We start from the raw sequence: 21,618 nt of genomic DNA on the forward strand, positions 1-21,618 counted from the left end.
TCTTCTTCTTCTTCTTGTGGATTATCTTTGGCTGGCGCCGCATCTTCGCCCTTCTGTCTTTAGTTCCTCAACGTTCATATTCCGTGTTTCCATTGCCTCCTCCACATCATTTTGCCATTTGCGTTGTGAGCGACCTCTTTCCTTCCACTGGGATTATTTCCACCGTGGTATGCTATTCGGTATAACTACCAAGTTCCACTAAGTTCATCCTATCCTCACGGCCAAACAACATAAGCTGTTTCTGTTCGACGTCGTCACAGATATCCCCATCCATTTTCACCATTTGTCGGATAGCGTCATTTCTTATTATATACATCCTAGTACAGCTTGAGCTTCACCTTAAGCAATCCATCTCAAGGCTGCTACATTCTGCACTGCAGGTTTATACATTCTCTTCTGATCTTTTTCTTTCTCAGAACAGAGTTAATTGCTCTTCTTACAGCTCCTTCTTTATTAAACCTACTTGTGATTTCATCATTACTTGCGCTCTGTTCATTAAATAATACCACATTTTGCCTTTTCCATACGGCCAATCACTTTTTCATCTACCTCCAAATTATTTACTTTTCCGTTCCAACGGGCAACTACTCACACTTCTTCATGTTCACCTTCAGGCACTGAGCGAGGTGGTGCAGTGTTCAGCACGCTGGACTCGCATGACGATTCAATCCTGTGTCCAGCCATCCCGATTTAGGTTTTCCTTGATCTCCCTAAATCACTTCAGGTAAATGCTGGGATGGTTCCTGTGAAAGGGCACGGCCGACTTCCTTCTCCATCGTTCCATAATCTGATGGGACCGATGACTTTGCTGTATGATCCCCTCTCCTGAATCAACCAACTAACCGTAATATTCAGGCCAGCCTTATTGTATTCCTCTTCAAGCTTGCATATCATATACCTCATACCATATTCTGCTAGTACAATCCTACTCTATTTCTTTTAGTTTTCCCACAATTTTTTTTTTCAGTAAAATATTCTGTATCTTCTAGGGTTATTAAATTAGTGTTAACATAATCAGTTATATTTTCATAATGATTACTTGCCCATGGATTATACTACAGATTCTTGTAATTTTCTATCCGTTATTCCTGACATATTACATTTATTTGTTCTACATCGTATCTGTTTTAGTCTCTTAACATTGTTAAAGCAAAGTGCTATCTGTCATAAACATCACATTCTGTCTCTGCTTCAAATGTAACAACCACGATGCGCCTTTCTTGTTAGTGATTCTGCTTTCTTCTCATCGGTCTATATCTTTCGCTTGCTTGATCATTGCAGCAAACACTCATATAGTCTTTGTTTCTCTTAAACTATTTCTTTAATTTTTTCATTCCAAATTACAATTCTTTTCTCCTTTCGCTATTTAGTTTGCTTACTTACTGCTTCAACTGCTGTCTCCCCAAGGGGAGTGGCGGGTTCAGCGGTGTTCGCGGCGCACGAGGCGGAGGGTCAATGTGGAGGCTGGCCGTGTGGCATCGCCCGCTCTGCCTGTGAGTGGACATGTGGCTGCTCCTTCAGCAAGGTCCGAGCAGGCACACGGGGGGAGGGGTTTATTAGTTATTGGGAGCTCCAACGTTAGGCGGGTGATGGAGCCCCTTAGGGAAATAGCGGGAAGGTCCGGGAAGAAGGCCAGTGTTCACTCTGTCTGCTTGCCGGGGGGCCTCATCCGAGATGTGGAGGAGGCCCTACCGGCAGCGATAGAGAGCACTGGGTGCACCCGACTGCAAATTGTTGCTCATGTCGGCACCAATGACTCCTGCCGTCTGGGTTCAGAGGTCATCCTCAGTTCGTACAGGCGGTTGGCGGAATTGGTAAAGGCGGAAAGCCTCGCTCGCGAGGTGGAATCAGAGCTAACAATTTGTAGTATCGTTCCCAGAACCGATCGCGGTCCTCTGGTTTGGAGCCGAGTGGAAGGCTTAAACCAGAGACTCAGACGATTCTGCGGAGATCTGGGGTGCAAATTTCTCGACCTCCGCTATCGGGTGGAGAAATGTAGGGTCCCCCTGAATAGGTCAGGCGTGCACTACACGCCGGAAGCGGCTACAAGGGTAGCGGAGTATGTGTGGAGTGCACATGGGGGTTTTTTAGGTTAGAGAATCCCCTCCCTAGGCCCGACAAGACGCCTCCTGAGACGCGGCAAGGTAGGAGTAGGCAAAATGCAACAGGGAATAACAATATTAATGTGCTAATAGTAAACTGCAGGAGCGTCTATAGAAAGGTCCACAACTGCTCTCATTAATAAACGGTCACAATGCCCATATAGTACTAGGGACAGAAAGTTGGCTGAAACCAGACGTAAACAGTAATGAATTCCTAAACTCAGATTGGAATGTATACCGTAGAGACAGGCTGAACAGTGAAGGGGGAGGCGTGTTTATAGCGATAAGAAGTGCAATAGTATCGAAGGAAATTGACGGAGATCCGAAATGTGAAATGATTTGGGTGAAGGTCACGGTTAAAGCAGGCTCAGACATGGTAATTGGATGTCTCTATAGGCCCCCTGGCTCAACAGCTGTTGTGGCTGAGCACCTGAAGGATAATTTGGAAAATATTTCGAGTAGATTTCCCCACCATGTTATAGTTCTGGGTGGAGATTTTAATTTGCCAGATATAGACTGGGAGACTCAAACGTTCATAACGGGTGGCAGGGACAAAGAATCCTGTGAAATTTTTTTAAGTGCTTTATCTGAAAACTACCTTGAGCAGTTAAACAGAGAACCGACTCGTGGGGATAACATATTAGACCTTCTGGTGACAAACAGACCCGAACTATTTGAAAAAGTTAACGCAGAACAGGGAATCAGCGATCATAAAGCGGTTACGGCATCGATGATTTCAGCCGTAAATAGGAATATTAAAAAGGGTAGGAAGATTTTTCTGTTTAGAAAAAGTGACAAAAAGCAGATTTCAGAGTACCTGTTGGCTCAACACAAAAGTTTTGTCTCAAGTACAGATAGTGTTGAGGATCAGTGGACAAAGTTCAAAACCGTCGTACATTATGCGTTAGATGAGTATGTGCCAAGCAAGATCGTAAGAGATGGAAAAGAGCCACCGTGGTACAACAACCGAGTTAGAAAACTGCTGCGGAAGCAAAGGGAACTTCACAGCAAACATAAACATAGCCAAAGCCTTGCAGACAAACAAAAATTACGCGAAGCGAAATGTAGTGTGAGGAGGGCTATGCGAGAGGCGTTCAATGAATTCGAAAGTAAAGTTCTATGTACTGACTTGGCAGAAAATCCTAAGAAATTTTGGTCTTATGTCAAAGCGGTAGGTGGATCAAAACAAAATGTCCAGACACTCTGTGACCAAAATGGTACTGAAACAGAGGATGACAGACTAAAGGCCGAAATAGTAGATGTCTTTTTCCAAAGTTGTTTCACAGAGGAAGATTGCACTGTACTTCCTTCTCTAGATTGTCGCACAGAGGACAAAATGGTAGATATCGAAATAGACGACAGAGGGATAGAGAAACAAAATCGCTCAAAAGAGGAAAGGCCTCTGGACCTGATGGGATACCAGTTCAATTTTACACAGAGTACGCGAAGGAACTTGCCCCCCTTCTTGCAGCGGTGTACCGTAGGTCTCTAGAAGAGCGTAGCGTTCCAAAGGATTGGAACAGGTCATCCCCGTTTTCAAGAAGGGACGTCGAACAGATGTGCAGAACTATAGACCTATATCTCTAACGTCGATCAGTTGCAGAATTTTGGAACACGTATTGTGTTCGAGTATAATGACTTTTCTGGAGACTAGAAATCTACTCTGTAGGAATCAGCATGGGTTTCGAAAAAGACGGTCATGTGAAACCCAGCTCGCGCTATTCGTCCACGAGACTCAGAGGGCCATAGACACGGGTTCACAGGTAGATGCCGTGTTTCTTGACTTTCGCAAGGCGTTCGATACAGTTCCCCACAGTCGTTTAATGAACAAAGTAAGAGCATATGGACTATCAGACCAATTGTGTGATTGGATTGAGGAGTTCCTAGATAACAGGACGCAGCATGTTATTCTCAATGGAGAGAAGTCTTCCGAAGTAAGAGTGATTTCAGGTGCGCCGCAGGGGAGTGTCATAGGACCGTTGCTATTCACAATATACATAAATGACCTGGTGGATGACATCGGAAGTTCACTGAGGCTTTTTGCAGATGATGCTGTGGTGTACCGAGAGGTTGTAACAATGGAAAATTGTACTGAACTGCAGGAGGATCTGCAGCGAATTGACGCATGGTGCAGGGAATGGCAATTGAATCTCAATGTAGACAAGTGTAATGTGCTGCGAATATACAGAAAGATAGATCCTTTATCATTTAGCTACAAAATAGCAGGACAGCAACTGGAAGCAGTTAATACCATAAATTATCTGGGAGTACGCATTAAGAGTGATTTAAAATGGAATGATCATATAATGTTGATCGTCGGTAAAGCAGATGCCAGACTGAATTCATTGGAAGAATCCTAGGGAAATGCAATCCGTAAACAAAGGAAGTAGGTTACAGTACGCTTGTTCGCCCACTGCTTGAATACTGCTCAGCAGTGTGGGATCCGTACCAGATAGGGTTGATACAAGACATAGAGAAGATCCAACGGAGAGCAGCGCGCTTCGTTACAGGATCATTTAGTAATCGCGAAAGCGTTACGGAGATGATAGATAAACTCCAGTGGAAGACTCTGCAGGAGAGACGCTCAGTAGCTCGGTACGGGCTTTTATTGAAGTTTCGAGAACATACCTTCACCGAAGAGTCAAGCAGTATATTGCTCCCTCCCACGTATATCTCGCGAAGAGACCATGAGGATAAAATCAGAGAGATTAAAGCCCACACAGAGGCATACCGACAATCCTTCTTTCCACGAACAATACGAGACTGGAATAGAAGGGAGAACCGATAGAGGTACTGAAGGTACCCTCCGCCACACACCGTCAGGTGGCTTGCGGAGTATGGACGTAGATGTAGATGTAGATATTTGATGTTCCCGATTCCATCATTTTGTGTAGGTGAATTTACTAAATAATAATGCAATCTTTGGTGGTAGAGATCTGAAGATGAAGGATCTTTTAAAAACTGTAATGTAAAATTGATGACTTTTCTTTACCTGTAGGGGATGAACCCACGAGTCTCCTCCACTATATTAGAAATGCTGTTTTGGCCGTAACAAAAAATGGTCTCTGAAAATATCACACTGCGTGAAAATTTTAATGTGTTACACTAAGGAAAGAAACAACTCACTTACTAAAATATATAACTCATTTATCTCATGTGTTGGGCCAAGTGTTTTTATGAATAGTTTTCTTTCGGAAGAACGTTTTAGTTACCATGAACTTAGCGTATGTAAAAAAACTTCTTCTCTCATTACCATTTGAATTTACAGTATATCCTCCGTATCTCCCTACCACGCCTTTAATCCTGTTATTACCCACTCAGACATTCCAACCCTCACATAAATAAATCAAGTATGGTTCGTTTACTTCCGCACACACAAGCAGGAGCTTTTCGTAAACATTATCTGAGTCCTATATTCATCTCTTTTCAGACCAATGATCTCCAGTCACAGGTAGGTGACCTTGCTCTGTTTTCGACCTTTAAAGCGTTAATCACTCATTATGAAAAGTGCAGGGTGTAATTCTCTCCTTCCACTCTGAATCCGTTATCATGGCTATGCCCGTCTTCCCATGAACCTGTTTCTCAACGCCTCTGTATAAAAACGTATAATGATGTAAATCTGTTGTTTCTCTTAATTTACTGGTTATAAACTGCAGATTGAAACTAAAGAAATTGAAAAAGGTAGGAAATTAAGGAGATGGGACTTTGATAAGTTGAAAGAACTAGAAGTTATTGAGAATTTTAATGAGAGCAATAGGCATCGATTGACTGAAACAAGGAAAAGGAGTACAGTAGACGACGATTGGGTAGTTCTGAGAGATGAAATAGTGAAGGCAGCAGAGGATCATATAGATAAATCCTTAGGAGAAATCCTTAGATATTACGGGATATAATGAATTTAATTGACGAAAGGAGAAAATATAACAATGGAGCAAATGAGGCATGTGGAAAGGACTACAAACATCTAAAAAATGAGACTGACTGTAAGTGCAAAATGGCTAATCATGGATGGCTAAAGGACAAATGTAAGTATATAGACCCATATATAACTAGGGGAAAGCTAGACACCGCCTACAGGAAAACTGTAGAGATATTTGGAGAAAAGAAGAGGAACTGTATGGATATCATGAGCTCAGATGGAAAACCAGTAATAAGCAAAGAAGAGAGAGCTGAAATTTGGAAGGAGTATAGAGGGTCTTTGCAGGGAAACTAGCTTGAAATATGTAAATGAATGTCAGATAGAGGATACGATACCGCGAGAAGAATTTGACAATGAGCCGTACGGAATTTCCTCAGAGCTACTGATACTTCTGGGAAAGCCAGCCATGACAAAAACAAAACTCTTCCATCTGGTGTGCAAGATACATGAGATAGGCGAAGTACCCCCAGACTTTAAGAAGACCACAAACAACATTAATGGCTGCAAATGATCTCCAGGCAGAAGAACGTAACTATTTGAAGTCAGTGATCGGTTCCGCTGGACTAAAAGGCCCAGTCTACTCTATGTAAACACAGACCGCACCATTGTGGAGCCGCCGCCAGCTTGCACAGTCTCTTGTTGACAAGTTGGTCTATGGCCTTATGGCATCTGCGCCACACTCAGGACTTACCATCAGCCCTTACCAATTGAAATCCGTACTCATGTGGCCAGGATATGGTTTCCCAGTCGTCTAGGCTTCAGCCGGTCTGGTCAGGAACCCAGGAGAGGCGCTGCAGGCGACGTCGTGCTGTTGGCAAAAGCAGTGTGACCGGCCGTCTGCTGCCACAGCCCATTAACACCAAATTTCGCCTCGTCGTGACACACTGATTTCTGTGGTTATTTCATGCACTGTAGCTTGTCTGTCAGCACTGACAACTCTACACAAACGTGGCTGCTCTCGGTCGTTAAGTGAAGGCCTTCGGCCACTGTGTCCTCCGTGCTGAGAGGCAGTGCCCGAATTTTGGTATTCTCGGGACACTTTTGACGCTGTGGCTGTTGGGATATTGAATTCCCTAATGATTTCGGGCGTCGATTCTGTAGCTCCAACTACCATCTGCGGTCACAGTCCATTAATTTCCCGCGTGCGGTTATAATCACGTCGGAATCCTTTTCACACGAATGAGTACAAATGACAGCTACGGCAGCTGTACCTCGTGTATGCGATCCTATCGACATCTGTTTATGTGCATGCCGCTATAACATCACTTCTGTCAAATCTTAATGAGTAGATTATGACAAAATTTTAAATTTCTACATACGGCGAATAATTGTGTGAAATATTGAAAATGAAATTTTTTGTTGCCACTGGAGTCCACTACGTAGAGAACCTGGAAGTGGTACAGTGTTCTGGGATAGCGGTATAATAATGTATGCAATTGTAATCGTAATCAGAAAAACAAAAATTTTTCCTAAAGGAAATGTCTGATACCACAGTACCAGATTTACAGGCTTGTGTGTCGATAGTAATGCTTCTGGAGTCAAAGCATTCATCTGACCTGACAAGGAAGAGTAGTAGACAATTCAAACTTCGCAAATTAGAGAAAAAAAGGAGAGAAGGTCGTTGGGAAATGAAATGAGGAATTCCATTTCGCTAGCAAACCACGCTAACCTGGCAGCGGCGAATTACACTCCAACAGCTGACACAAGCTGCAAAACAGGAAGAGCAGAAGGACAGGGTCGCACACATACGACGGACGAGGAGTGGGGGAGAGATGGTATCGGCGGTGGACAAGCGCGCAGTTCGCAGGGACCGCTTTGTGGCATCTGGCGACGCAATTACAAAAGAGCAGGACAGCCGGGGGCGACAGACAGTGCAGGGTCGCAGCTCTGCGACCGGGACAGCGCAGAACGGAGGTGGAGGCGGAGGCAGAGGCAGGCGTAGAGAGGCAGAGAGACGCGCCGGCTCCAAGCATGGGGCCCGGAGCGCTGCTGATGTTGGCGGCGGCGGCGTCGGTGGCGGGCATCACCAGCGCCAACATCGCCCTCGCCGTGAGTACCCGCCCTGCTTCTTCTCTGCGTCAACCGCTCAAACGACGGTATTTTTCCCCGTGGAATTTCACACGACCTCCCCCTCTTACGGCTCATCATTGCGGTTCTACGTGACTACCACTACTGGAGCTTTTCCCAACTGTGATCAGTCCCACATGCAGGTGGGAGGAAGTTGGGGACGCACCCTCCCCCACCCTCCCCCCCACCCCCCGAAAAAGTTTGGGCTTAAACTGAGTACAATGGAAAGCCGAAGAAACTGATACACCTGCCTAATATCGTGCGCGGCTCCTACCAGCACACAGAAGTGTTGCAACACGACGTGGCATGGACTCTATTAGCGTCTGAAGTAGTGCTGGAGGGAACTGACACCACGAATCCTGCGGGGCTGTCCATAAATACGTAACAGTACGAGGGGGTGGAGATCTCTCCCGAATAGCACATTGCAAGATATCCCAGATACGCTCGATAATGATCATGTCTGGGGAGTTTGGTGGCCAGCGGAAGTGTTTAAATTCAGAAGAGTGTTCCTGCAGATACACTGTAGGAATGCTGGATGTATGGGGTGTCGCATTGTCCTGCTGGAATTGCTCAAGTCGGTCGGAATGCACAATGGGCGTGAATGGATGCAGGTGATCAGATAGGATACTTACGTACTTGTCACGGGTCAGGGGTCCAATATCACTCCAGCTGCACACAGCCCACACAATTACAGAGCCTCCACCAGCTTGAACAGTCCCCTGCTGACATGCAGGGCCCACAGAGTCTTGAGGTTGTCTCCATACCTGTGCACGTCCATCCACTCGATACAATTTGAAACGAGACACTTCCAACCTCTCAGCATGTTTCCACTCATCAACAGTCCAGTCTCGGTGATGATGGCCCCAGGCAAGGTGTAAAGCTTTGTGTCGTGCAGCCATCGAGGGTACACGATGTTTCGTTCAATGGTTCACACGATGACGTTGACGGCCCAGCACTGAAATCTGCAGCATTTTGCGGAAGGGTTATACTTCTGTCACGTTGATCGATTCTCTTCAGTCATCTTTGGTCCCATTCCTGCAGCATCTTTTCCTGGCCACAACAATGGTGGAGTTTAGATGTTTTACTGCAATTCCGATATTCACTGTACACTCGTGAAATGGTCATACGGGAAAATCCCGACTTCATCGTTGTCTCTGAGGCGCTGTGTCCCATCGCACGTGCGCCGACTACAACGTCACGTTCAAACTCACTTAAATCTTCATAGCCTGCCACTGTAGCAGCAGTAACCCATCTAACAACCGCGCCAGACACTTGTTTTCGCAGCGACCGCAGCGCCGTATTCTGCCTGCTTACAAATCTCTGTATTCGAATACGCATGCCTACAACAGTTTCTTAGGTGCTCCAGTGTACTTTCTTAATATTATTCAATCTTGATTATGACTGAAAGTGAAAAGAGTTTCAGGGGTAAAGAAGTTGATGAACAACAGCAGATTCACCAACCTAAATGAGGCTAAAACTCTTGTGAAGCAGAGTAAATGGTGGACAGTTTCATCACTAAATCTGTATTCACGCAAGGTTTTCCCTGTAGTTGGAAATAAATAAATAATCTTAGGATACGTTTCAGATAACTATCTTCCTGTCTCGAGTCTCAGTGCCATACTTAGACATACAAGTCTGCATCTGGGCCATTTCCGAACAGGAAATAATAGACTCAAGGTCTTTCGAACCTTTGTTCGAAAACTTGTATAAATTAAATTGATACCTTTCGTGTAGAAAAAAATAGTGACTGAATTCAGCAGGAACTGTCACTTGGAGTGGAATAGACCTATAAATACGAGCATGATCTCAAAGCCCCTGTCCAATCATGTCAAAGTAAGCATCTCCAACCACATAAAAAGTGAAGACATTCGCTCGCTTAACTAGCGATTATTCATCGAACAACTAGTAAGACAACTTTCGATCCAATTTGTTTGTTATAGTGTGGGTGTGTTATCAGTGAAGAAGGAAGTGCGGTAAACCAGCGCTTCACTATCCTGTATCCTTACTTCAACTGTACTGCAGATACAAAGAAGATCACCATAGCATCTCCAATCACTGGAATTAATGCGAGTGATGCGAATCATTTAGTTCGTAATTTCAATTTTTAAAAACAGAAATGTCATTAAGCATCCAATCCACGCCATAATAACTTCTAAGCAAGACAAATTTATTTAACGAGTTGTAAAGATGCCTCTCTTCGAAAGCCGGCAAAAAAGTCGTTTTCAAGTAAATATATCTGAAATTCTAAGTCACAGCGATCGGCGTTTGATCACTCGTTATTCCTAAGCACGAGACTGGACAGAATTCTTGTCCATCAATTCGATATAACAAACAAATAAACAAGACTACCCCCCCCCCCCCCCCCCATGATCTTATTTCGTGTTTCTGCTGTCTAGGTAGGCTACATCAAATAATTAAATTACAATCTTACTAGGGAAAGGTAGGACCTAAATAAAGGATAAGGCTAGATAAATTAATAGTAAACGTCGAAGGTGCCGACTCATGTAAGTGGTAACGCGCACTAACCAGCCAGTCCCGGAAAAATTGTATAAAAAGGCACAGCGAAGGGAGTACTAAGTGAGATTGATACTTCAGTAACACTGCTGTAAATTAAACAAATATTCATCTAGTTTGTGCTATTAACACGTTCACGGATCATTTAATGCGAATGAAAACAGAGAGTCAAATCTTGTCGACCTGACCGATCTACTGAAAGGTTTAATCGAGACTGTATTTATATTATAACGTAAAAAGTCACCGTAGGTAAAATTAGCTTTCCAATTTGCGCCCCTCCCCGGAAAAATAGTTTTGCGTGCAAACTTCCCTGTGGTCTGCAAAAATGGCGCTAAGCACTATGGGACTTAACATCTGAGGTTATCAGTCCCCTAGACTTAGAACTACGTAGTCCTAACTAACCTAAGGACATCACACACATCGATGTCCGAGGTAGGATTCGAACCTGCGACCGTAGCAGCCGCGTGGTTCTGTGTTTTGAACTTACAAAAAAATGATTGGGGTATCATACACGTCATGGAATCACTTGTTCATCCGTGCAGGCCGGTCAAAAACAGGTAACCCTTAATTGCTGCAATCGGAAGTGTGACTGGTACCAGACACGGCATTAAATGAGAGAAGAAGGGGTGAGATCGATTGAGAACTATACTATGGACGCGAGTCGGCGTCTGTCTGAGGTGCCTATTTGTCTGCCTCCTTAGGGAAGCACCTCGCATTGTAATAAAGATTTTCATCAGCATTTCGTAACTCCCGAATGTTGCACTGCCATAATGCACGCAACATTTCCAAATCCGAAAGGGAGTCGTTTCGTCAGTGCCTCTCATCGTAGCAGCAACGGAATTCCGTAGAGAAGCTAGAATGAGATATCCGTAAAGACAGCAAATGGTATTCAAGTGTAGTCGAACTGAGCACCGCCATTTCGATTTCACGTGAGCAGATGTTAAGCTGACTGTTACAGAAACGTGGACGGAGTATAATGGGTCGTATGTTTCCGTTCGTTCCTCAGATAGGTTCGTTTTCTAAAAATTAAGGAGACCGAGCCATATTAGTTGAAGCTGAACATTTGTCTTTCTTTCAGTTGCTCGAACCTACGTCAAAGAGTCACACAGTAAGCAATTACTAAAAACACTAAGCAATAGAGCAGGCTAGTCGTAAAGCTTGGTGTTGTGCAGTAATCAAGGGTACACAAGGGGGGATTTCTGCTCCGAAAGCCCATATAGACGATGTTTCGTTGAATGGTTCACACGCAGACACTTGTTGATTGCCCAGCATTGAAATCTGCAGCAATCTGCAAAAGAGCTATACATCTGGCACGTTGAACACTTCTTCAGTAGTGTTCGGTCCCGTTCTTGCAGGATCATTTTTCGACCGCATCCATTTCGGAGATTTGATATTGTACCGGATTCCTGATATTCACGGTACACTCGTGAAATGGTCGTACGGGGAAATTCCCACTTCGTCGCTACCTCGAGATGCTGTGTCCCATCGCTCGTGCGACGACTATAACACCACGTTCAAACTCACTTAAACCTTGATAACCTACCGTTGTAGCAGCAGAAACCGACCTAACAACTGCGCCAGACACTTGTCTTACATAGGGGTTGCCGACCGCAGTGCATATTCTGCTTGTTTACATATATCTATATTCCAATACACATATCTATACCAGTTTCTTTGACGCTTAAATGTAGTATACGTATCAATAAACGTTTCATGTAGAGTAACTGTGTCTTGCTAATAGCTGGATATCTACTAGGAACCATCGCTATAACAGTTGTAAATTGACGTGGATGTGTTGGGAAAGTAACAGAGATGAAGGCGCTAATAGAAAACTGCTGAAATCGTTATAGGCACTGACAGTTGAGTAAAGTCGGAGATAAGTTCATCCGAAATTTTTTAGCAGGACCTAACGATGTTCAGAAACGATAGGATAAATACCTTCGGTGACGGCGTGTTCGTTACTGTTAGAAGCAGTTTATCTTGTGTACAAACTGAAATAGATACTTCCTGTGAGTTAGTATGGGTAGAGGTCAATCCTGACAAGCGGAATAAAATGACAGTTGGATCCTTTTACCGACCTCTCAATTCAGATGATTCGATTGCTGAAAGGTTGAAAGAAAACTTGAGTTTAATTTCTAACACGTATCCGGCGCGTACAATTATAGTTGGTGGTGGCTGCAATTTACCCTCGATATGTCGGCGAAAATACATATTTAAATACGGAGGTATGCATAAAACATCATCCGAAATTGTGCTAAACGCATTCTCTGAAAATTATTTCGTGTAATTAGTTCACGTGCCCACTCGAATAGTAAACTGTTGTAAAGACGCACTCGACCTCTTGGCAACAAATAATCCTGAGTTAATGACGAGCTGCAGAACGGATACAGGGATTAGCGAACACAGGGCGGTCGTAGTGAAATTGAATACTGTAACGCCCGAATCCTCCAAAAATAAATATACATTTATTCAAAAAAGCAGATAAAAATTCACTTACGCTTTGCTGAGAGACAATCTCCTCTCCTTCCAAAATAACAACGTAAGTGTAGACCAGCTGTGGGTTGCACTTAAAGAAATAATATCGACAGCAATTGAGAGATTTGTACCAAATTAATTAACAAACGACTTTATACGCTAAACAGTGCACAATATTGTGTCAGAAACAACGAGAAAAGCGTGTCAAATTTATCTACAAGACTGACAATCTATTACAGAAACTCGAAATTTAGCGCGCACTTCAATGCGAGATGCTTACAGTAGTTTCCACAATAGAACTTTGTATCGAAACCTGGCAGAAAATCCAAAGAGATTCTGTTAGTATCTAAAGTATACAAGCGGAAAAACGCAATAAATGCCTTCTCTGCGCGATATTTAAGTAGGGAGCTAATTGCCGCTTACCTGGTCCAGCATAATTTGTAGCCCAGTCTTTCTGTTGAGTTTACGAACTTCGATAACAATCGAAGCTATTTTGACATCATTATCACTAATCTCTATTTCTATACTTACACTGTCGTTAAGCAGAGGCCTGCCTGTAACTGCAAGGTCTAAATTAATTTCATTGCGTGTAGGTTGTAGAAATGTGTGAATTCCTAAGGGACCAAACTGCTGAGGTCATTGGTCCCTAGACTTGTTGTTGTTGTTGTGGTCTTCAGTCCTCAGACTGGTTTGATGCAGCTCTCCGTGCTACTCTATCCTGTGCAACCTTCTTCATCTCCCAGTACCTACTGCAGCCTACATCCTTCTGAATCTGCTTGTGTATTCATCTCTTGGTCTCCCTCTACGATTTTTACCCTCCACGTGGCTCTCCAATAGTAAATTGGTCATCCCTCGATGTCTCAGAACATGTCCTACTCCCTTCTTCTAGTCAAGTTGTGCCACAAGCTCCTCTTCGCCCCAATTCTATTCAATACCTCTTCATTAGTTATCATCTTCAGCATTCTTCTGTAGCACCACATCTCGAAAGCTTCTATTCTCTTCTTGTCTAAGCTATTTATCGTCCACGTTTCACTTCGATACATGGTTACACTCCATACAAATAGTTTCAGAAACGACTTCCTGACACTTACATCAATACTCGATGTTAACAAATTTCTCTTTTTCAGAAACGCTTTCCTTGCCATTGCCAGTCTACATTTTATATCCTCTCTACTTCGACCATCATCAGTTATTTTTCTCCCCAAATAGCAAAACTCCTTTACTACTTTAATTGTCTCATTTCCTAATCTAATTCCCTCAGCATCAGCCGACTTAATTCGACTACGTTCCATTATCCTCGTTTTGCTTTTGTTGATGTTCATCTTATACCCTCCTTTCAAGACACTACACACTACTTAAACTAACTTATGCTAAGAACAAGAGAGAGGACTCGAACCTCCGGCAGGAGGGGCTCCGCAATCCGTGACATGGTGCTTCAAACCGCGCGGCCACACCGTGCGGCTGGGTTGTACAACTAGCTGTTGAAGACCGTCTTCGCAAAACGCATTCAAGCACTACACTGCGCAACAGAATTAAAGGACCGCTTTTACGAAACCCCGTAACTGTCTCCGACTGAAACGCATAAGTTTCAAATGTGGCCCAGAGGTGCCTACAGCGTTCCTCAGTAATAGTGGAGAAGCGTGGACCCCTGCGATATTGCCCTCGAGCTCCGCGACGCTTTCAACTGCAGGCTGTCGACACATGCGAAGAAAAAGTCAGACCTCATCTTCGTCTACAACTACACGGATACTCTGTAAATAACATTTAAGTGCATGGCATAGGATTCATCGAATCACCTTCACAATTCTCTATTATTCCAATCTCGTATAGCGCGCGGAAACGGTGAATACCTATATCCTTCCGTACGAGCTCATTTTATCATGGGGATCGTTTCTCTTTACGTAGGTCGACGTCAACAAAATATTTTCGCATTCGGAGGAGAAAGTTGGTGATTTAAATTTCGTGAGAAGATTGCTCCACAACGTAAAACACTTGTGCTTTAATGATGTCCAGCCTAAATCCAGCATCATTTCAGTGACACTCTGTCTCATATTTCGCGATAAATCAAAACGTGCTGCCCTTCTCTGAACTTTTTCAATGTACTCCGTACGAGTACAGCAACAAGGCAAAGATCTCAAGCACGATTTAATGTTCCAAAAGGATCCGATGCGAAAACCATTCGTACGCTCTTCGCAAAATTTCAAGGAACAGGCAGTGTAACTGATGATCTAGAGGGGCATGTTGGCCGCAAGCAAACCGCAGTTACGCCTGAAAATATCGCCACAGTTTCTGGAATTATTCAGCGAAATCCAATGTCATCCGTCCGTAGAATTGCATCTGAGACTGGTTTGAAGCGTTCCAGCACGCAGAAAATACTGAGAAAGAGCCTACACATGTTTCCATTCAAAATTCAAACGCACCAGGCCATACCCGTACGAGCTGTGCAACAAAGGGTTGCCTTTGCTAATCAGATGCTCACAATGATTGATAGTGAAGGATTTGATGTTGGGCTGCATCTGGTTTACAGATGAATGGATACGTGAATAAGCAGAACTGGCAATTTTGGGATTCCGAAAAGCCATATTGGTGTGAAGCGAAACCCGTGTATTCTCCTAAAGTTACTGTGTGGGCTGCAGTATGCAGCAGAGGCATTACTGGCCCTGGTGCACGTTACGTTGCAATTTTGGAACAATTTGTCGCCACACAGCAAGCGTTAGGGGATCGACCAGGTACTGAATGGTTTATGCAAGATGGAGCCCGACCACATCGGACCGAACAAGTGTTTCGCTTTCTTGGGGAATGCTTCGGGAATCGAGTCATTGCTTTGGAATATCCCAAATTTACTGCTGCAGGCATGGATTGGCCTCCATATTCGCCGGATTTGACTCCCTGTGACTTTTTTTGTGGGGCACAGTGAAAGACACGGTCTACCCGAAGCATCCCGCCACGCTGGACGAGCTCGAATCGGCGATCTCTGTGGCATGTGAATCCATTTCGGTTGAGACACTACGAAATGTGATGGCGAATTTCATTCTTCGTTTGCGTCACCTCTGTAGTGCCAATGGTGAACATTTTGAAAACATTGTGATGTGATTGTTTGCAAAGATTGTTTTCATACGATTATTTGACTTATGTATGCTGATATGAGCTGTATAGCGTACAGCGCCATCTGTTAGCAGCTTTTGTAACTATTATTTCAAACTGCTGTATAAACTTATTACAGCTTTCACAATAAACATACCGTTTATTGTATTCCTCTATCAATCTTTGTTTTCGAGATACCTAATTTTGAAATCAGGGAGTCCTTTTCTGGACACCCTGTAGGCGGTGCACGGTGAGTGGCTCTTGATCCACCTCGCCATACGCCTTGCTTCTGCTGAGGACGCCTCTCATTTGTTGTTTCTTTACTTGAAGGAGTTTCGCCTCGGTTCTCCTCAGTCGCGGCAGGTACTGCTGGTCGTCTGCCGGTGCGTCGAGAGCGCCTTTCAGGCACCGCCGGTAGAACTCGGCCGTGGTTCGCCTCCGGAAGCACCACCCGTACAGCGCTGGATGTGTGAGTTGACAGAGGTCGTTACTGCACATGTGGTGGGCTGCGAAGCCAGAGTGCGCGAATTTCGCTTCACCCTGTACACTCATGTACTGTTGTTTGTACAATAGTTGTTGTAGCCTATGCCCTGGTACTACAGAGTACAATTTTAGTTTCTGTGCTACTGTGTGCCAAGTGTCAGTGAAACGGTAAATACAGTTCACGACGGTGCAAACACTCTGATCGTAGATCCGTTCCAACGTACTTGTATGACAGACCGTGAGCATTCTCTGTTATTGCAAAATAAATGTTGATTGACGTAAAATGAAAGGATAGATCGGTTACGATGATTGGTATCTGGGGTACAAGAGAGACCTCAGCAGCTGCTTGATATGTGAGGGGAGCATCTTCAGTGACATTACATCGCAGTCTTAATCCACGGAGAAATGGCATTACAAAGTTTAGGATCATTCACACAGCATAAGCCTATAAGGTAGAAATAAAAATTTCTGATCATACAAGTTTTTGTGAAAACCGACTTCGAGGAAGAAAACAAAAGAGCACTTTGTTCGGTAGACATATATTGCTTAAAATTATATTCCCTGAGAAACGATATATGAGGGATAAAAATTTTGTATAATGGTTTAAACGTTCTGCTACCGTAACAGAAGCCATCTGTGAGAAAGGAGTCGAAGTCACACTTTTCATAACACAGAACAGCACTGTTTTTCTCGGACTCGGTTTTAACAGAAAAATATGTGCATTGTTGTTTAAGAAAATGTGTAGCTTATGTTCTTTCAATCGCTTATAAGAGCCTTGTGTAAAACTTTGAGGTAAACTATTAGAGATTTTTGGGAACAATGTTAAATAACGTTTCTCCTTTATATAGGGTGATTTTTACCACCATGTGCAAACTCTAGCGTTCGATCGATGAGAGGATACGGAACAAAAATAGTCTAACGGACTTATTTACGGAAAGGCATGGTTTCCATGCTAGAGGTCACTTATTTTGTTACAGAGAATGCATGGTTTCCTCCTAGAGGGTGGTACTGGTCCTCGTATGTCATGCCCTAGCGCCCTCTCAAGCCACAGTAATTGGTAACGTTGTGTCCGATTCACTTCTCTCGCTGATTCACCTTGTAGTGGACGTGATGCAGCGTTATACACAATCCCCCCATATTCGAATCGAGAACTTGCCGACATGGTGCTTACTTACGGAAAGGCAAATAGCAAAGGGTTGCTGGAAGTAACGTTGTATCAGATCTGTTCCCGCCAACAACCACAGCTCTCAATGAAACTGGCTGAAATAAAGCTGTGAGGACGGGGCGTGAGTCGTGCTTGGGTAGCTCCATAGATAGAGCACTTGCCCGCGAAAGGCAAAGGTCCCGAGTTCGAGTCTCGGTTCGGCACACAGTTTTAATCTGCCAGGAAGTTTCATATCAGCGCACACTCCGCTGCAGAGTGAAAATCTCATTCTGGCACAGCTCTCAATGTTTGCAACAGTGTTTCGCCGTTTGTCTGACACGGGGTCGTTTCAGGAAGCTAGAAATCATGAAGCACGTACCCCAAATGTTTGGACACCAGACTTGGAGGAAAATGTGACTAACACTGTGTAAGGCGACTGCCGTGTCCGTACCATAAAGTTGCCCCTCCTCCCCCCCCCCCCCCCAATACACGGTGCGTCAGACGACCGTGTATTTTAATAGCTTTTAATAGCAGGGAATACATGCTCTTCCACAACGATGGCGTGCAGCCATAGAACGTGATGGAGATTATGTAGAAAAGTAGGACTTGGACAAAACAAGTTCATGTACAGGGTGACTATAATTAAAGTTAAACTTTCAAACCGCTGCAGAAATAACGCCACTGGTCAAAATAAAATCAAATTGCAACGGAATATTAACGGAGAAGGGGGAAAATCTATCGTAGAAGAAAAATAAATAGTTACAGAATGTAGCAATAGATGGCGCTGTAAGAGTCATTGTTTAATAGAGGTTGACTACAAATGAATCATACAACAAAGCCTAAGGTGTACGTTTGACGTCAAACAAACTGTACTGCCCAATGTGCATGGGTGTATAGGTGTCATACTGTTAATTACGTAAGCCCATGGGCTCGCGTCACTTTCTACTGGGGCCCGAATAGGGGGAGCACTCGCAGTGGATGGCCCTGGAGCTCCGAGTAGGTGCGCTGGCAAGCGCGACAACGGCACCTCCCATCCGTCGTCAAATTGATGTTGTGAAGTCTGCGACGAACTCCTATCGTCCTCTGGACTATTAGAACTGTTATATTCGCTGGCTTGGGATGATTGTAGACCACTGGTTGCAGCTTCATACACATCTCTTCTGTATCCCAGAGCGGGACGGAGGTTGTACGCCATCCTGAAATATCGAGGACGTAATATAGCCTCGCCAACAATTGCCAACGATAATGCAAGCAGAACTCGTATTTACATGTACATTGCCAACGTTTCTTCTCTGCTTCTAACTTGTGAACAAGCCTATATGTTGGTTTACCCTGATTAGGAGACCTCACTACCCGTGAGGCCATTTTCTAGGATGGCCTACGGCTGTGTGTCTGAGAAGGACTCTGAGGTTTTATTTATAGAGGTTCTAATACAAATACCATAGAGGCCTATATCTTCCCTGACGAAAGTCGAAATATCTGTTAGCACACCTTATTCCATTTGGCATGAACACATATTCTCTATAAGCAAGTCTAAATTGTTCCAACAACTCTTCCAAATTGGGTTTATAATACCAGAGTTCTTCCAGTACAATTACTGCTGCAGAATAATTAATTTTATTTCCATAGAACGTAATCGCCAACTCGTCGATGCGTTGCTCCGTAGTAGGGACGAGGAATGCAAGGCGGAGATCATCAGGATAATTCCTTATGTGCTCCCAGTTTGCATAGAAAAACGCCAACGCAGACATAGACTGTAATAAAATAAACTTTATTCAGAACGTGACCGTTCCTTTACGCTTACAAAAGGTCATATATACACGGTTCCGTACATTAAATGTAACATATTTAACTTCACTCTGGACAATATCATTTTTTTCAGGTTCATCACCAGCAACCTGAACACCTATATAATATGGATTAGTTCCTTGAAACATTTTATTTTTACATTTACACTGGTTTTCAAGATCAACCCATGACTTTACTTTACTAATGTCTGCACTACTCTCCGGTTTACTATACGTCACAAATTTGAATGCAAGACGCCTACTATACTTCCTCCACGGTACACCCGCGGATTTATCAGGTTTCAGACTAAAGGCACCAAGCTTATTACTACATGCAATCCTCACCCTTTCTAGGGCTCCTTGATCTTCAAATATTTTTTTGTTAGCTCTCTCGTCTAATGTTAGTCTTTCTATCCTTACATTTACTCTATAGATATATGTTACAACTTTATTAATAATAACACCAGCATATTTATTAGCAAAAAACTTGAATTCATCAGATATGTCATAGTGCTTCAATGTTGACAGGTTCTTTGCACTCTCATCACACTTCTCCTGACTACCCATCTTCCCATACTCAAATCTAACGCCATCCGACTGCGTGTACTCTGTACGCCATTTACACATACGGGAGAAATACGGTCTACTAAGCATTGGGCGACGGCGGCGTATCCAACGCCTCGTTCGCGCACGGCGATACCGGGTCCTCATCTTCATCCGACGATACATATATGGCCTGCGTCTCCTCGTCCATGTCCGAACTGTCCGACGCCATCTCCTGTTTCACATTCATACAATGGAGGATATGACAATCGGCATGTACGACACCAAATCCGAATTCGGAGCAATATGGCATATACACGTGCTGTTTACGGGAAATCACTTTTTCCACTAAAGTAGACTTGCCAATATTGGTATCGCCATACAAATATAATTGTTTCTTTCTTACCGCCTTGGACCGAAAGGCCGCATTATACCATTGGACAACGCGACCCGCCCAGCCATTATACTTCAAATGACACTCAGTAAATCCACGAACCACGCACTTCTTTGCCTGGAACGTTTCAAAATACTTTTCTATAAATCTTACTCGGGACCAGTTGTTAACTAAAAACGGATCTGTATAATCTATAACCTGTGTACGTTCTGCCCATCTACGTAAACGGACATTAAATGACAAAGCCGATTCATTTACATTACAAATTGGATCTGCATCGGCTTTAGTAATATACGCTAATGCTGTTTTCCGACTACGGCACTTTTGCACATCAAAAACACCGTTAATACTACCAAACATAAATACCAACCTAACATCGCTCAATAGCTTCCCTTCAGCCAGTTTAATATATGCATGCAGATGAGTACTATTACCTTTGGCAAATAACTCCTCTGCCACATAATATTCCACAATATTCCAAATCGAAAGCAAATCGACAGCAGAGTGCAAAGAACCTGTCAACATTGAAGCACTATGACATATCTGATGAATTCAAGTTTTTTGCTAATAAATATGCTGGTGTTATTATTAATAAAGTTGTAACATATATCTATAGAGTAAATGTAAGGATAGAAAGACTAACATTAGACGAGAGAGCTAACAAAAAAATATTTGAAGATCAAGGAGCCCTAGAAAGGGTGAGGATTGCATGTAGTAATAAGCTTGGTGCCTTTAGTCTGAAACCTGATAAATCCGCGGGTGTACCGTGGAGGAAGTATAGTAGGCGTCTTGCATTCAAATTTGTGACGTATAGTAAACCGGAGAGTAGTGCAGACATTAGTAAAGTAAAGTCATGGGTTGATCTTGAAAACCAGTGTAAATGTAAAAATAAAATGTTTCAAGGAACTAATCCATATTATATAGGTGTTCAGGTTGCTGGTGATGAACCTGAAAAAAATGATATTGTCCAGAGTGAAGTTAAATATGTTACATTTAATGTACGGAACCGTGTATATATGACCTTTTGTAAGCGTAAAGGAACGGTCACGTTCTGAATAAAGTTTATTTTATTACAGTCTATGTCTGCGTTGGCGTTTTTCTATGCA

The 21,618-nt window shown here is 43.5% G+C and overlaps 1 protein-coding gene across 1 annotated transcript in view; it reads left to right on the forward strand.

Moving 5' to 3' along the window:
- The first annotated feature begins 7,905 nt into the window (after positions 1-7,905).
- LOC126426927 (uncharacterized) overlaps positions 7,906-21,618 on the forward strand; it is a 163,063-nt gene continuing 149,350 nt past the window's right edge. The window contains exon 1 of the mRNA XM_050089034.1: positions 7,906-8,070. Within this exon, the coding sequence (XP_049944991.1) occupies positions 7,993-8,070 (78 nt within the window). The 5' untranslated portion in view covers positions 7,906-7,992. The remainder of the gene's footprint in view (positions 8,071-21,618) is intronic.

Source organism: Schistocerca serialis, chromosome 11 (genome assembly GCF_023864345.2).
Source record: "Schistocerca serialis cubense isolate TAMUIC-IGC-003099 chromosome 11, iqSchSeri2.2, whole genome shotgun sequence".
NCBI lineage: Eukaryota > Metazoa > Arthropoda > Insecta > Orthoptera > Acrididae > Schistocerca > Schistocerca serialis.